This window comes from Arxiozyma heterogenica (assembly GCF_036370985.1).
Source record: "Arxiozyma heterogenica strain weizmannii chromosome Unknown scaffold_7, whole genome shotgun sequence".
NCBI classification, from domain to species: domain Eukaryota; kingdom Fungi; phylum Ascomycota; class Saccharomycetes; order Saccharomycetales; family Saccharomycetaceae; genus Arxiozyma; species Arxiozyma heterogenica.
The window spans coordinates 752876-769660 of NW_027042660.1; the positions used below are offsets into that span (position 1 = coordinate 752876).

Below are 16785 nucleotides of genomic sequence, written 5' to 3' on the forward strand. Positions count from 1 at the left end.
CCTATTAGCACCAACTAGATTTTTAGAGTAAAACAAAGAATAATAAATGCCTTTGGAGTTTTTAACTAGTGATTACAAAGGGATCGGTTAATTAATAGCTACGACTGAGCAAATATGCCGTTTTTGCTTGTTTGCGTGTATGTTTGTTTATGGTGGCTTTGTTTCAGATTCAACGATATCTTTAATAACCAAAATTGAAGATTTTTTCAAATAAGTTAAACTCGCTGAGGTCAAAAAAAATACTAAGTGACGGTAAAGTTAAGTAAAGATAATGAAGGATGTCTCTTCAAAAATAACAACAAGTGGATAATCTATAAGATATTAGCATGTCTTAGAGATTTTCTTTGTTGTTGACATTGATTGTTCTTATTTTATTAGTTGCTAACTACCGGAAGATATTATATGATTGCAACACCAGAGACAATATAAATGAATAGATATGGAATCAATAATATTTGGTGTTTGTTTGGTTGACTTTCATCATAAAAGAGGTCCAGAAGTAGAATATTGGTATGGTTTACCAGACGGCGTTCAAGCAGATCGATTATGGACAGATTTACCATTTCAAGCCCTTCCGGATGGCTCACATTCTTTTGAAGAAACGTTCACATACTTCACCTTACTTTATAATAAACAAGATAAATCTAGTTATCCAAATGATGTAACTAAAATATCAGAGAGTGAAATGGAGAATTATACGACATTGTATGGAATATCGTGTTCACAACAGATTAAATCTGATGAACTTTTGATTAAAGATGAGAGTGTAACTAGATCGACTGTTCAAAAAGCAATTGTGGTGATATCTTTTAAACCAATTCTAAGTCAAATTAAAGAGAAGTTAAGTATTGTTACCAATGTATTCTTCATGCAGCATGATTTTACAGACAAGAAAATAATAAATACATTATATGATAGTCTCATATCGATATATAGTCCCATTAGTTATAAATACTTGTCACAAGACAACGATAATAGTCAAACTTATATGGGCATACATTTACAAAATTTATTATTGACATACAAAAAAAATTTATTGGTTTTGTTAAAGGCATTGCTATTGGAAAGAAAAATTATTGTTTATGGGAACCATGTTGAAAATATTTGTAATTTACAATTTGGTTTAATAAGTCTAATACCTGATTTAATATTTAACTTGGATGATTCCATTAGTCCACAGTTATATGATAAGAAAGGCCTGGAGAATGGGCAAGTAGTTGACTCTTTTAAATCTAGTGATAAAAAATCTGTTTATAAGTTTCTTGGGTTACCTTTACGAATATTTGAGAAAGGTGGATTGTTTTCACCTTACACACCACTACAACAAATTGGTAACATTAAAAGTGATAAGACAAAATTTTTCATGATTGGAACGTCAAATTCTTTATTATACGAACAAAGAGACCAATTATGTGAAGTTTTTGTTAATATGGATGAAAACACTATTGAGATTCTCAATAAAGATTTGCAACCATTATTAAGTCTTTCACATCATGATAAGAAATGGATTGATTCACTTGTGGATATTGTTAATTCAGTAGAGACTTCTAACAACATTAGTTCGGATAATTTAGACGAAAAATCTACAAAGATAACAAATATATCATATGAAGGTAGTGATGATTTCCTTCGAAGTCAATTTGAAGAATATTTGTTTGGTTTATTAAGCAGTGTAAAATTATATGAATATCTGAAGTTACATGATGGTAATGAAATGGCAATGGCTACAATTCCAGAAGATATGATTAAAAATAGACCAATAAATACATTTAATATTAATTGGGTAAAATCATGGTTGACTACACAAAATTTCCGCATTTTCAATGCTATAACAGATGATCGTATTTTTGATTTATTCCCGCCAAGACATGTTTACAATGGTGTTGATCCATTTACTATATTTCAACAAAGGTTTCTAAATACTTTACAAAATTTGAAAAAAAGTACGGCTAGTCGAAGTAAGGAGAGTATTAATAGTGACGCAAAGAATCTAGATAAAAATAACGATAAGGAAAATGTTGATAATGATAACAGTATAAATAAAGTTTCTAATGAAGATGAAGCAAATAGTATATCAAGAACAGCGTCTGGATCTCAGTCAATCTTAAATTCATCAATGGTATCTAACAGTCAGTTGCAACCACCAACAAATAATATATGGAGCCAATGGAAAGAGTATTTTAAAAAGGATAAGAAAGAGCAACACCAACAAACAGAACAATCTACAAGAGATGATGACCAATTAACCACTTCAAAAAATGAATTTCTCAAAGAAAAGGAAGAAGATATGTCTCATGTTACCAAGGAGATTAGTTTAAATAATAATTTATCTCACAAAAGTACAAGAAATGTTTTTGAAAATGCTTTATTGGGACTTGGAATTTATGTCAATAAAAATCAAAATGAAGATAGTAGCGACGAGACGGTATCTGGTCTATCTATTTCTCATAATAATAGTGGTGAGGAATTAAATGTTGATTCGACCGTTGTTTTAGATAAAGGGAACTAGCTCATAGGTACGTAGCTACATAAGAGATTAATAGTTTTTTATTTTTTTGTTTATTCCGAAAATCATTTGATATGAAATTATTGACTGTATAAAATATTGGTTTATGTTGTAAGTATAGACTAAAAAATTTAGGAAGATTTTGTTTTTTAGTAAGTATATTATTGTGATATTTTATTAACAGAGCCATAAATGAACTTAATGATTAATAATAGAATACAGATTTTTCAGTATCATTATCAAATTTGTTTGAAAAGTTTGGTTGCAGTTTTTTTTTTTCGATTTTTGTAGAGAGTAAATATTTTTAAGTTATATAAGATTGATAGAGTATTATAAAGTAGTTGTTAACGGGTATATCAAACCCATGTTTATTACCGTAATATTAATTCTCTTAGTTATTTTTTTGTAGTGGCTATAACTAAAAAAATTATGGATACAATTATTTGCAATTACAATATATAATAGTTCAACGGATAAAAAGATCAAAACAAAAAATTTACGCAAGTTGAAAAAACATACATTATTGTAATTAAAAATATTTGGAAACTATGTATGTAATTAGACCATATGAGTTATAAGATATCTCGTAACTCTAATAAAAGGGTTTTTTTATAGAACTTCATTTGGTTGAATAGCAACAAAAATGCTTAAAAAAAATAGTTATATGTGTATAGGTTTAAAATAAGATTGTCAAGTTATTTTGATTCTGTTTTTCATTATCCACTGTTAATTAAATATGGGTTTATTTTTATCATTAATGATATTAGTAAATGGACTATCTTAAACTTATTTTTCTTGAGATATTGATCCTGACTTTTCTTTTTAATTCCCGTTATATCTTATTGTACATATTATATAGATCGTGTATGAAAGGGAAGTTATGAAAGATGAATTTTCTTCTTAAAGTTATTGTTCTTCTATATATAATTGTTGGAAAATGAGAGTTTGTTACTGTCATTTCCATAAGAATTATTTTTAATTAGTTTTTTCTGTATATTATGTGGTGTACGGATGTACCATAATATCAGGAAGACATTTTATTTTTCACCAAATATGTTTTTCACAGCTTTGAAGAAAAATGAAAAACTTAAAAGAAAACTTGAAGTAAATATAAAAATGTATACTGTACACACTATATAATAAGTATATACATGTAGTTAGTACACAATAAAACAAGCATCTATAACTTAACGATGTCTACCATTACCATGGACGCTGAGGGCTCCAAATTCCAATAATACTTTTTTATTGCCCTAATTTTCCGTTCGGCAGTTCAATTATATAGGTTAGTTGTATAATCCAAACAACAGCACATGGTGTTATAATTTGGACTTAGAACCAATTCTTTTAATAGGACTATTGGACGAATAGTAAGGGCAATAACAAATATATAAGAACGTTATATATATAAGAGAATTAAAGGATTATTGCTTGTTCTTTTTCGTATTATACAATATGTTACATATAATTATAAATCAATTAAACATACAAATTTAGATATCAAGATGATGGTCCTTTATATATGAATCATGGGTTGATAGTTTCTTATTTGGGGTTCTGTAACGATTGTCACCGTAAACACATCTCTCATTAATTAACTCATTGATGTTTCATGAATGTTTCATTTTGTTACTTAGTATTCAACAATCACATGGGATTTATCAACAAATCCTAAGTCCTATAAATCCAGACTAGAACTTTTTCTTGACAACCATTACAAATACCCTAACAATATTTTTCAACCCTAATCCTTTTTTTTATTTAATCATAATATCAAGGTTGGTCTACAACACATGGTGTTATAGAATAGAATAGTTATTACCATCAAGATTATATAAGATTTTGGCAAATCTAGAATTTATCTATTGTTTTAATAAGTCCCACGTGTATTACTAATTACCATGATTAGAGAATTGGGGTGCAGTTCTAATCCACTAGTGCACCTAAATTAATGTAATAAATTTTAGGGTTTGAATCAGTCAGATCATTAATGTACCAATCTGAATAATCGATCGAGCTCCAGAAAACATATAAAAGAACAACGTTTTCTGGAGATAAAAGATCATCTTCCATAACCGTTTCTTGTAAATAATTTATATATTATATATAAACATAAATAGAACAACAAGCAAGTAACAAGTCAGGTAACTTCGAATAATTATATTAGCTCGATATAAGCCGCTCAATATATAAGACTGTTTTAGTAAGTATAGTATCGCCTATAGTTGATTACTGTCTCGATTATTTGAATAACTATTAATATTATTTGCGCTTCCCTGGAATACACAAAGAATCTGATAATTTAATACTACAACGCATGGTGTTATAATTTGGACTTAGAACCAATTCTTTTAATAGGACTATTGAACGAATAGTAAGGGCAATAACAAATATATAAGAACGTTATACATAGGAGAATTAAGGATTATTGCTTGTTTTTCTATTTATGTTTTTATACAATATATAGATTATTTACAAAAAACGGTTATGGAAGATGATCTTTTATTTCCAGAAAATGTTGTCTTTTTATGTGTTTTTTGGAGCTCGATCAATTATTCAGATTAGTACATTAATGATCTGACTGATTCAAACCCTAAAATTTATTACATTAATCTAGGTGCACTAGTAGATTAGAACTGCACCCCAATTCTCTAATCATGGTAATTATTATTCTATTCTAAGACAATAGCAAGATACTTGTTCCTCGTGGCCCAATGGTCACGGCGTCTGGCTACGAACCAGAAGACTCCAGGTTCGAGTCCTGGCGGGGAAGTATTGTTTTTTATTTTTGCTGTAATATCCCTGATATTACTGTTTAGGGTTTGTTTAGAAAGATGAGGGTTGATGATATTTTTCTAAACTTTCCTTTTTGCAAAATTTTACAAACACACATAAAAACAGGAGTAACCAACATAAGTACAAGAGAGCAACCAAGAAGAAGGAACAAGGAACCAAGGACTACCTAGGTTTAGATATAGTATATAAGTGTATACTATTAGGTTATCTTAGATTAGGGATATAGATATATAGATATATAGGAATATTACAGCTAGAGATATAGAAAGAGTCTATATCTTATATCTATCCAAGTGAAATATTATTGAGATTTCAACAAGATTAACTGTTATCAGAAACACATAACCTCTGGGTTATTACATTTGTGACTTTTTTATTATTGTCATTTGATACGAACTGTTAGTTTAAAAAGATATTCTTTCTGTTCACTTGGATTATGACACTTTGTACAAACAAAATTCACTAATGGATTCGAAAGGATATTATGCATCCATTTTTGGCACCGCAAGAGATGGTTGGTTGATTAGTAGGTGTAGAAGATTTTTGAATGATCATGTAGTGAAAAACATTTTTATTTTTGATGTTTTTAGGAAGAAGAAAATATATAAACGATAACAAATATTTTTACCTCATAGGATTACATTTTGATAATGCTTTCTCTTTGGACAAAAGATTTTACAGTATACTTTTGAAAGATAGAATAGGAAAAATACATTAAGATCTTAGACTCTGTTTCTGTACTTATTGAAAATTTTCCTGTATATAAAAACTAGTTATATTATCACCAAGCCTTGGAATAATTTTATTTTTCTAGAGAAAATAACTCAATACGTAACTTATATAAACAAAAGTAGAATATTATCTTGTGTCACAATAGAAAAATAACTTTTAGTTGAGTTAAAATTATAGAATTATGTTAAAGTGCAAATATATTTATACTGTTTTTAAGATCTCTTTCACATGAAATGAAAGAGAGGTTATATATAAGTTCTTGAAATATTAGGTTTTATTATATTCGATAAACAGTGACTATATAGTTAACAGGTTCTCAAAGTATTTCTAATAGTTAGATTCTTAATGCAAAACATCCAAAAAAATATTCTTAGAAATAAAAGGTTGTAGTATAACTAAAAGAGCCATGTGAAAAATATAGTTTTTAGATTTTTGGAAAAAATTTTATGTATAATATGGTTTATACTGTGAAATATTGAAAGAAAACAATATAGTCCTAATAAAATGTCCTTATTTATGGATATTGTTGAGAATGGGCGCCTTTTTTCATTGGATATATAGTAAACATTCTCAATATTATATTAAACAGATTTAGTATATAAAATTATAATAAAGTTCTTCACTTTCTTTCTCTATATACAACATAGAAATAATAATATACAAAGATTGTAAATAAGATAAAAACAATGTATGATGAAATCCTTGGCTTTATATATGTTAACATTAAGCCATTTTCCTCTACGAACAGTAAGATATTTAATAAACAAACTCAACAACCTTTGGTGACCTCTCAACAATTATTACTCAACAATTTATTGTTTAGTGTCTGCTAATATCTTATTGTTCTATCTATTTCATTATAGAACATTTTATTTCAACAGATATGTGTGACAAAAGATCATTCAACATATAATCACAAATAGATAAATTATTTTAATTCGGTTAAAAGTTTTTTTTTTTATAGAATAATTCCATTGCTTAAGATAGATCAAATGTTTTAGGATCGTTAATTTGTTTATTTATTGTATGTTCTTTTGGCAAATTAAAAAAAAAATAAAATTTTTTCCTTTAATCTTTTGGAAAAAAAAGAGAGATTCACACAATAAATATTAAATATTAATAAAGCATAAATTAGATTAAGTTCAACTTTTGATATCTGTGAGATAAATAACATAGAAATTCCTGTTTATTGCAGATTTTGAATCCATTTTGAAAAACGTATCGTATATTTTCTTACTAAAATCCAGATATTATTACTCTAATATAAAATTATTTATATTATTTCTTATATAATGCTAATTACATATAAAAGGAAGAGTTAATAATAGGAGAAAAACTATGGAATAGAAAGAGTGTCAATAATGGTTTTGTGAATTCTAGAAAAAATTCTACAATGTAGAAATACTGTTAACAATAGAATTATAGAAATTCATTAACAAAATGTGTCGCTTGATCAGCATAGTTAGATAGTATTGTATTATCAGTACTATTGTTATTGTTCTGTGGGACCAGATTATTGTAAGCATTATTACTATTACTATTACTATTACCATTCCCACTACCATTATTATTAGCACTTACTACATTTGTATTATCATTAACATTAACACCATTATTGTTATTGCTATTATTGTTGTTGCTATTATTATTATTGTTATTATTATTATTGTTGTTATTATTTACATAGTCTTGTAATTGTGCTCTTGCTTGTGCTTGTGCTTCAGCAGCAGCAGCAGTTGCAGCAATCACTTGGTCATCGAATGTTGCATTTGTATCAATCTGACCATCAGTACCGTCTATTTTATGGAAATCCAAAATTTCTGAATACATCATTATTCTCCAGGTTTCTACTGGCAAATCTGCGTCGTTGAAATGCCAATCAAATTTAGCTTCAGCCACTGGTTCATCTGTTGGATCATGGTACGGTGCCAAATAAGGATGTGCCAAAGCTTGAGCTGCAGTTATTCTTTTCCTTGGGTCGAATACTAGCATCAAAGACAATAAATCCACGGCATCTGGTTCTACATTTTTGAATCTTTCACTGAAAGGTACTGGATCACGATGTGGTAGAGATGTGACGAACTTCAAAGTATTTTCGGAACATATTGTATTAATGACATCCTCTGGTGGAGAACCTAGTAAGTCTGTTATAATAGAGAACTGATGAACATGGTCTTTGCCTGGGAATAACGGTTTTCCCTCGATCATTTCTGAGAAGATGCAACCAGCCGACCAGATATCTACTTCAGTGTCATATTTTTGCCAAGTCAACATGATTTCTGGAGCTCTATAATATCTCGTGGACACATAGCCTGTCATTTGTGGATCTTGGATTCTTGCCAGACCAAAATCACAGATCTTTAGATCGCAATTTTCATTAATGAGGATATTTGAGGGTTTTAGATCTCTATGGATGACACCTGCAGAATGAACATATTTCAAGCCCCTTAAGATTTGGTATAAGAAGTATTGTACAAATTGTTTTTCCAATGGTCTTGTTTGTAGCAATTGATGCAAGTCTGTGCCTTGTAGTTCTGTAACAAAATAGATATCTTCCAAGGGGGACAAAAAGATGTCTTGTAAACAAATCAAGTTTTCGTGTCTTAAATGTTTTAACAGTTTGAGTTCTCTATAAGTTCTTTTAGCTAGCACTGCTGTTGAAAAGGGTTTCATAATTTTTTTAATGGCCACAGGTTGGTTTGTAAGAGTGTCAGTTGCGGAACAAACCAACCCAAAGGCACCCATACCTACTGGATTTAAATCTATATATCTGTTGGTAATCTCGAAAACAGTACCGAAAATCTGTGTTCTTACAAATTCCTCGTTAGCAGACATGTTTTAAAATGGAAAATATATATATATATACAAAAATATCGACAACAATGGTAACGACAACAGTAACTATAATGATAATGAGAATAATAATAGAAAAAGAGAACTAAAATGAAATAAAAAAAAAAAAAAGAATAAACAAAAGCAAAATATAGTTTTTATTTATCTTCAGAAATAGATGTTTGATGGAGACGGAAGGGAATAGGGGTATCTATAACAATCTTAATCTGTGAATATTTATATTACAATTAATATTTAATAGTAGCAGGGTGATAAATAATAAAAAAAAACAGTGGTTCTAGGGAGTTGAGGAGGTTAATATGAATGTATATAATTGTACTAAATAGCAAGTAAATAATGACTAAAATTATATACGTGTACAGTAGACATAAGAAGGATTGAAAAATGTTTATAATATTGTTCTACTTCAAATTCTTATTTTTATTTTTATTTTTTTCTTTTCCTAGTTTAAGTTTTCTTGTAGATAGCAACCGTTATCATACTGAAGGGCGAGAAAAACAAAAGAGAAGCCAGGATAAAAAAAAAAGAAAAATAAAAAAAGAAAATAAAGAAATAAAGAAATACAAAAAAATATAAGGAAAAAAAAAAAATTAGAACGACTAAGAAAAGAAAAATGGTAGCGGACGAAGCGGCGGGAGAAGTAAAGAAATCTTTGGTGGAATCGATTTATTTTTTTTTTTTAAAGAAAGAGAAAAAAAAGAAAAGAAAAAGGACAAAGGATTACGTAAAAAAAAGGCAATAAAAAAAAACTTTGTTCAGTTATGCGACGGAATTATTTCCGCATTAAAAAGCCGCTACATATCACTAAGACAAGCAGCTTGGAACAGATATTTTTTTTCAATATCAATAATATTACTTACCCAAATATATTTAAGTAAATAGAGCGTATCATATATATATGTATATGTTTTACAAGCAAAGTTTAACAAGAATTATTTATATTGTCATAATAAAACAAAAAAAAAGAGATAATGTCCACATATAATGTAGATGAAGAAAAAAGCATAGAACTATTAAAACATTAAAATACTTACTTTGTCTGTTAAATCAAAATTAGAAACGGCTTTTTTTTTTTTTATTATTGATCAATACTGAAATGAAAACATTCAAAAACAAAAGCAAAGAAGGAAAAAAAAAGAAAAGAGAAAACCCATGAATATTCACCACAATACGAGGATTAATTTTAGACATTCCAAATATAACAATTAAGGCAAGCACTAACAAAGAGAACACTCTTTGGAAGAAAAAAAATCAAAAACAGAAATAATATCGCGTGTTTAATTGTCTAAAACGAGCTCGTTCGATATTACTTTTAAGAGCGTACTGTATCTTTGCATGTATATATATATATATATAAATTTCTTTCTTTGATAGTCATAACCATTAACTGAATTAATAAATTCATCAGGTAAAAAAAAGGTAGAAGCAAATGCATTTGTACAATGAATGATTAACTCCGTTAGACACTTAAAGTGTCAAAATACAAACACGAAACCATAAATTACGTTATTTGAACACAAAAAAAGCGAACAAATAAACAAACAACAATAATAAAACAAGAAAAAAGAAAAAAGAAAAAAGAAAAAAGAAAGAGAGATGCGCGTCAATTGCATTTCGTGGACTGTTACGAATTGTATTTTCTTTTCTTTTCATTTTTATTTCTTCTACACCATTTTTAAAAGTGTTATTCAAAAGTTTACAAATAAAATAACCAAAAGAAACAAAAAAAAGAAGCAGAAGTCGAATTTGACGAAATCTATCTAGATTATCTAGAGGTCAATGGGCAACTTTCACAAAAGAAATAAAATAGAGTTTGAAACTTCTCCATCTTTCTCTCTGCCTTCTCGAACTTACAAGAACAAAAAAATAAAATAAAATAATTAAAAAAAGCAAGCATAAACAATTTAACGCAGGGTTTATTCCAAATTAGGCAAATGGCGTGTTTTTTTTTGTTTTGTTTTTTTGTGGTAATATTAGCTAACATAATACTAAAGATCAATGTGAAAAAAAAAAAAAAATAAAAAATAAAAAAGAATATGAAAACAAAACATTCGAGATATTACGTTTGACTATCACCGAGTTAAAGAAATTAAACTAAACTGACAACAACCGCTAAATTTCCTTTTCACCTCTGTTCCACTTTGTTAATTTTGTTTATTTGGTGGGATTGCATGCATACAAGAGGAGAAGAAGGAGAGGGAAATTCCTGTTAGAAAAGCAGAAAGAAAAAACAGGGACATGTTTTGTTTTGTTTTGTTTTTTTGTATGTGGAGATCGCTTGACAAGAAAAATAAAAAAAAAAGAACTAGGGCCTAGAAACTCACAAATTAAAGGGGAGAAAAGAAAGCAGGCATAGCACGAGCACAAGAAAAATCCGGGCTAAGCAAAAATGTTTTACATTCCTCCAACTTCCACAGTGATTTGGAGTTAGGGTTTTGTAAAAGACATCTTGGAACGTGTCCATTAACATGAATTTTAGACATATACGTATATATTCATTATTCTGTAAATTTATAAATCTACGAGATGTTCATTTATAAAAATACTTGTTTTCTAACTTACTACTCCAATATTGTCTTACTAAAGTCTAGTTAGTATTAGCAACTGAGTGAAAAGAAAAGAAAAGAAAAGAAAAATAGAAAGCATTTTACTAATCATTAAATGTAAACATTTACAATGATACTATAATTCAATACTATCTATATATTTATCTATAGAATAAATACATTGTTTTCTGTTCAACTAACTATTGTTAGGGTCTAATCAAGAAAAAAAAAGTTAGATATGCGTTACAGGACGGTAGGGTTGTAACATTTTTTTTTTTTGCAAAAAGACACCACGAATGGTGATGCAATTTTGCAAAATTCTGTTCCACACGTGTTTTTTTTTGCCTCCTCCTTCCATTTTAGGAAAATAAACAATTTTGAGTGTTTTTTTGTTTTTTTTTTTTTTTTTTTTTTTTTTTTTTTTTTCATTTCTTCACCAAGTAAAACTTTTTACAACAATTTTTTTTTGATTTTTTATTTTTTTTTTCTTTGTGATAAACAAATATATATATATATATATATATATATATATATGCGTGTGGTTCTTATTCCTCGATCTTTAGTTCCTGATCTCTAGTTACATTTCTTCTACAAAATTTTCAACTTTTTGCCGAAAGAAATCAAGAAATTAATCTTCGATCCACTCGCTTATTAACTTTTGCAACTCTATTTTATTTTTTATTTGCCCCTTCCTAACAAACTATTGAAAGAAAGAACAAAAATGCAATTTTCCACCGTCGCTACTGTTGCTGCTGTCGCTGCCGTTGCTAACGCTCAATACAACTCCACTGTTACCTCTACTGCTACTGAAAACTTAACTACTTTAGTTACTATCACCTCCTGTGAAGACCACATCTGTAAGGAAACCGTCTCTCCAGCTTTAGTCTCTACTGCTACCGTTACTGTTGACAACGTTGTTACTCAATACACCACCTGGTGTCCACTTTCTGCCGCTGCCAACACTACTGTTGCTACTTCTTCTGCTCACATTTCCAAGAACGCTACCTCTGCCGCTTCTACTAAGCACAGTGTTTCCTCTTACCACGGTGCTGGTGCTAAGGCCTTACCAGCTGCTGGTGCTTTATTAGCTGGTGCTGCTGCTTTCTTATTATAAATCTAAGATGAACAAGAGCTTATGATAATAGCAATAATAATAGAAAATAGAATAAAAGAAATATAAAAAAAGGGACTTACACAAATAAATAGATAAATGAACATTATTATTTAATCATATTTAATTACATTAATAATAATTTCTTTTTTCTTTTTTGAATTTATATTCCATTATTTTTAATATTATTTTAAATATATTATACGTATGTTGTATCTATCAGTCTATTAGTTTTTCTTTTTTTTTTTGTTTTCATAAAGTATAATTTACATATCTATTCTTGAATAAAAGATGTAGAAAAAGAAGGAACATCCATCTTCTTCTTATCCTAGCTTGTTTTTCTTCTGCATTTGTTTTTCTAGGAATAATTAAAGTTTATCAAGAAAACTGAACAACAAAAAAAAGAATATTCAAAAGTATATTCATACTTATATTATTTCATTAAAAAAGAAGGAGGTGTCATACACATAATCGTGTACATACATATATATATATATATATATATATATATATATTTCTATTCATCTAAATATTTAATTTATTACACTTTATAAATGAGATAAAACTTGTTCAACAGAAGAAACAGTGACATCAGAAGCTGGGTTTGCTTCCTTGGCAGCATAAGTCACCTTACCATCTTCAATAATAATGGTCCATCTGCCAGACCAGTAAACACCTTCACCAACTTTGAATTCATAACCTAACGATTTGATTAATTTACCAGCTGGATCAGTAGCAAATTTAATATGTGTGGTATCGTTGACCCCTAATGATTTAGCCCATGCTTGATTGGCAAATGGATTGTCAACAGTTAGAACGACAACCTGATCTACATGTTTATCTTCTACTAACTCATTCAAGTATGTAATGTAACCTGGAATATGAGAGATGGAACATGTAGGAGAGAAGGCTGCTGGGGCACCAGTAATCACTACAGTCTTGTTTTCAGCAATGAACTTATCCCAGTTGACTGTTTCTGGTAATTTACAAGCTCCTTGTTCAGAATCTTTTGGAGACAATGCAATATATTGGAAGGACAAACCTTGGGTGTTCAATGGTTGGTTTAAAATTGGAGCAGACATTTTTATTTATATTTATATCTATATTTATATTTTTTTTTTTCTAAACTAATGTTAGAATTGCTGTACTATATTGTTGTTATTGTTGTTGTTGTTTTTTGACATGTAAATGTAAGTGTTTAAATATTTACTTACGGTGAAGAAAAAAACCAACTAAACAAACAAGGGGTCATTATCTTTCCCCCTTTCTCTTTATATATCATTTTATTTTAATAATTCGTCGATGAAGAACTATTGTATAAAATAAATCACCTTATAAAGGATATTCCCATATCCAGTAAGGAATCTAGAAAAAAAATATTGAAGAAAAAAAAAGGGATGATAAATTTTGGGTGTGGAGAGTTGCTGGTAACAATTACATCATATTAGAGTACAATAAAAAAATATAAAATTGTTTTAAGCTGATTAATAAGTCAAGTAAGAAACAAAAATAAAAAAGAGTTTGGCAATTATCTTCCTGTGATTTAATTACTAATTACATAATACTACAACTACCGCAAACAGTAGAAATAGTATTAATAATGAATTTCCCACAGCTATCCTTTAATTTAGTGTACACTTTTTAGGCTTATTTACAAGAGTTTGCACGCTAGTGACTATCAATTCTTTTTTTTCCTGTCATATTATTATGTTTAAAGGCGTATTTGTAATATAATAGCATTACGACTGATCAGATCTTTAATAATTCTTTTGTTTGTGCGGTGATAATTTGATTCCCGGTTGCCTTTATTTTGTTAGTGTGTTTCGAAAATTTATATTGTCTTTTTCAGTTTATTCAATTAGTAATCATTCTACTAGGAACATTACATACTCTCAAAGAACTTGTTCTAGACTGGGAAAATAAAATTTTCTAACTGGGTTTAAGAAATTCAATAGTTAGGGTTGTTAGTATACCCAATTGAAAAGAAAAAATAAGATATAGGGTTTTTGTTTCCATGACAACTACCTTTTTTTACATGAATTTATTGTTATATTTTAGGTTTCATTTTTTCTTTCTTTTTTTTTTTATTTTTTTATTTTTTTATTTTTTTATTTTTTTAAAAAAGATTGATTACTAATAAAAAAAGGATACATTTGATTTGTAATCCAGACATTGTTTGATTTTCTTTATCTTTTTGTATTGTTGTCTATCACTAAAAATGGCTTACAAACCAAGACAAAAACCTTCGATACGTCGTTGTATATTATACTAACTAAATTCCTATATATAGATATAAAACAGAAGTGAACATAATGATGTTAGCACTTAATAGCTTGCGACCTACAATCAATATATTTTCTCTTGATCTAACTTTCTTCCTTTTTTTCCTCATTATGTAACTTCTAATAAATAACTGCTCTGGCACCTATAATAAACGCTAAAACTATTAATAATAAATAAATAAAACTTTTTTGTGAACTACTTAACTGTTTCATCCATATAAGTATTCTAAAGCTGGTTTATATATCTTTGTTTTTATTTTTTTCGTTTTATAAAGTAATAGATCCTTCTTCATTCATTAAATATATTCATTCATGTTAAAAGTTCATGTGGGTAAAGAAGATTTTAATGTTTCTAAAAGTTTATTCCAAAAATATAACCCGGATTTATTCAAAACTAATGATGATAACATAACATTAGATTGTGACTTAGAGATTTTTAAATTAATCCATGATTTTATACAAGACAAGGATATATCCTACAAAATTAATTCCTATAGTATCTGGTACGACCTTAAGCAATTACTCATCCAGTACCAACTAGATTCTTTATTTAAACAACTAGTTGAAAGTTTACCTTATTACATGGTTCAAATCGGCTATAAAGATTTTAAAATTAATAAAGATTTACTGCATATTGATAATGGCCTACAATTCAATTGGATAGAAAACTCTTTTGTCCCAAACTTATCAAGTATTGTTTTTGAACAATTATATGAACTTTTAATTCAATCTCGGTTTTCATCAGAGATTGGTAATGGTTTTGAAAATATTATTGATGTAGCTAATAGAGAATTTCTAATTGAATACTGTGAATATTTTAAATTCTTTAAATTAAAACATCAATTGATTAAACATAAGATTATTTCAAATCCATATGATGATAATCTACCAGAAATTCATATTAAATTATCTTCCTTACATAAGGATGGCATAACTTTAAAACATGGTTATAATCAAGTAACCAATGAATGCACAGTAGATCATAACAAAAAAAAGGCTACTTCATGTGGAAATTCCAATTTAAGTTCAGAGGATGAAGTTGATGATTTACAACCACAGAAAAAGAAACAAAAGACAAATTGCAAGGTGAAGAAATCATGGGATATTATCAAGTATTCTCGCCCGTATCAAATAGACACAACACCAAATGAATTAGTCTTTCAGCTAGATGGAAATGAAAGTTCTTTGGTTTTTAATAAGTCATCAAAAAGTATCCATATTGATATGATTGGCGAAACATTAAAAAACTTTGAAAACAAATTCAAGAAGGTCTTCCAAAATGAACAAATAGATTTGAATAAATTTAAGTGTAAATATAAAAAACAAGTTGGCAGTCGAGAATTGGATCATTTAGTTTTACCTGCGTGCATATCAATTTGTGATCTGACAATTAATTCAGTACCATGCAGAAATGTTGCACAATTTATTACTGAATACACGCAGATAGAGAGAATTGTTGATTTTTCTAATATGGATGAATTGACATTTTCACACGGATTTGTTTTGAATTTAAATAAATCGATGTGGAAGTGTGGGATAAAAGATGGTAAAATCATGATGATTGCAATTAAAGCTGATGCTTTAACTAATGTAAAAGAATTTAATAAAGCCACTCAATTTATATAATATTACATATATATGTATTATATGAAGAATATTCTCTTGTTCTTTTTCATCCCAAATTTATTTATTTGACACATTGACAAGTTCGCGGTTCGAACCTCTGAACTGTTTAGTTTCTTTTTAATTCCATTTAAAATTAATGTGAGACACAAAAATAAAAAAGGAGAAACCTTCTAGTTCGTTGTAAGAACATACGTACAGAAACAATTGAGTATTCATATTCGTTGTATCAACTTTCATTTCGTTTGGTTATGAATAAAAAAAAACTTATAAATCTCTTTGTAAAACGGTTCATCCTTATGCAGGGGAACTGCTGATCATCTCTGTATTGTTTCA

General features: G+C 28.3%; 5 protein-coding genes and 1 non-coding gene across 6 annotated transcripts; 4 read left to right on the forward strand and 2 right to left on the reverse strand.

The window, feature by feature from the left end:
- Window positions 1-439: 439 nt before the first annotated feature.
- Window positions 440-2509, forward strand: AVL9 (Avl9p; the record flags this gene model as incomplete). Its single annotated transcript, XM_064861438.1, has 1 exon — window positions 440-2509. The coding sequence occupies one exon, from the start codon at window positions 440-442 to the stop codon at window positions 2507-2509; it is 2070 nt and encodes a 689-aa protein (XP_064717115.1).
- A 2697-nt stretch (window positions 2510-5206) lies between these two features.
- On the forward strand, window positions 5207-5279 carry PWA37_004976. Its single transcript has one exon. It is a non-coding gene; the product is annotated as a tRNA-Arg (tRNA).
- Window positions 5280-7453: 2174 nt separating this feature from the next.
- On the reverse strand, window positions 7454-8869 carry HOG1 (mitogen-activated protein kinase HOG1; the record flags this gene model as incomplete). Its single annotated transcript, XM_064861439.1, has 1 exon — window positions 7454-8869. The coding sequence occupies one exon, from the start codon at window positions 8867-8869 to the stop codon at window positions 7454-7456; it is 1416 nt and encodes a 471-aa protein (XP_064717116.1).
- A 3285-nt stretch (window positions 8870-12154) lies between these two features.
- CCW12 (Ccw12p) lies at window positions 12155-12547 on the forward strand (the record flags this gene model as incomplete). Its single annotated transcript, XM_064861440.1, has 1 exon — window positions 12155-12547. One exon carries the CDS (start codon window positions 12155-12157, stop codon window positions 12545-12547), a length of 393 nt encoding a protein of 130 aa, XP_064717117.1.
- A 545-nt stretch (window positions 12548-13092) lies between these two features.
- AHP1 (thioredoxin peroxidase AHP1) lies at window positions 13093-13626 on the reverse strand (the record flags this gene model as incomplete). The annotated part of the gene is made up of 1 exon (XM_064861441.1): window positions 13093-13626. One exon carries the CDS (start codon window positions 13624-13626, stop codon window positions 13093-13095), a length of 534 nt encoding a protein of 177 aa, XP_064717118.1.
- A 1512-nt stretch (window positions 13627-15138) lies between these two features.
- On the forward strand, window positions 15139-16452 carry PWA37_004980 (uncharacterized protein; the record flags this gene model as incomplete). The annotated part of the gene is made up of 1 exon (XM_064861442.1): window positions 15139-16452. One exon carries the CDS (start codon window positions 15139-15141, stop codon window positions 16450-16452), a length of 1314 nt encoding a protein of 437 aa, XP_064717119.1.
- Between the last annotated feature and the right edge of the window lie 333 nt (window positions 16453-16785).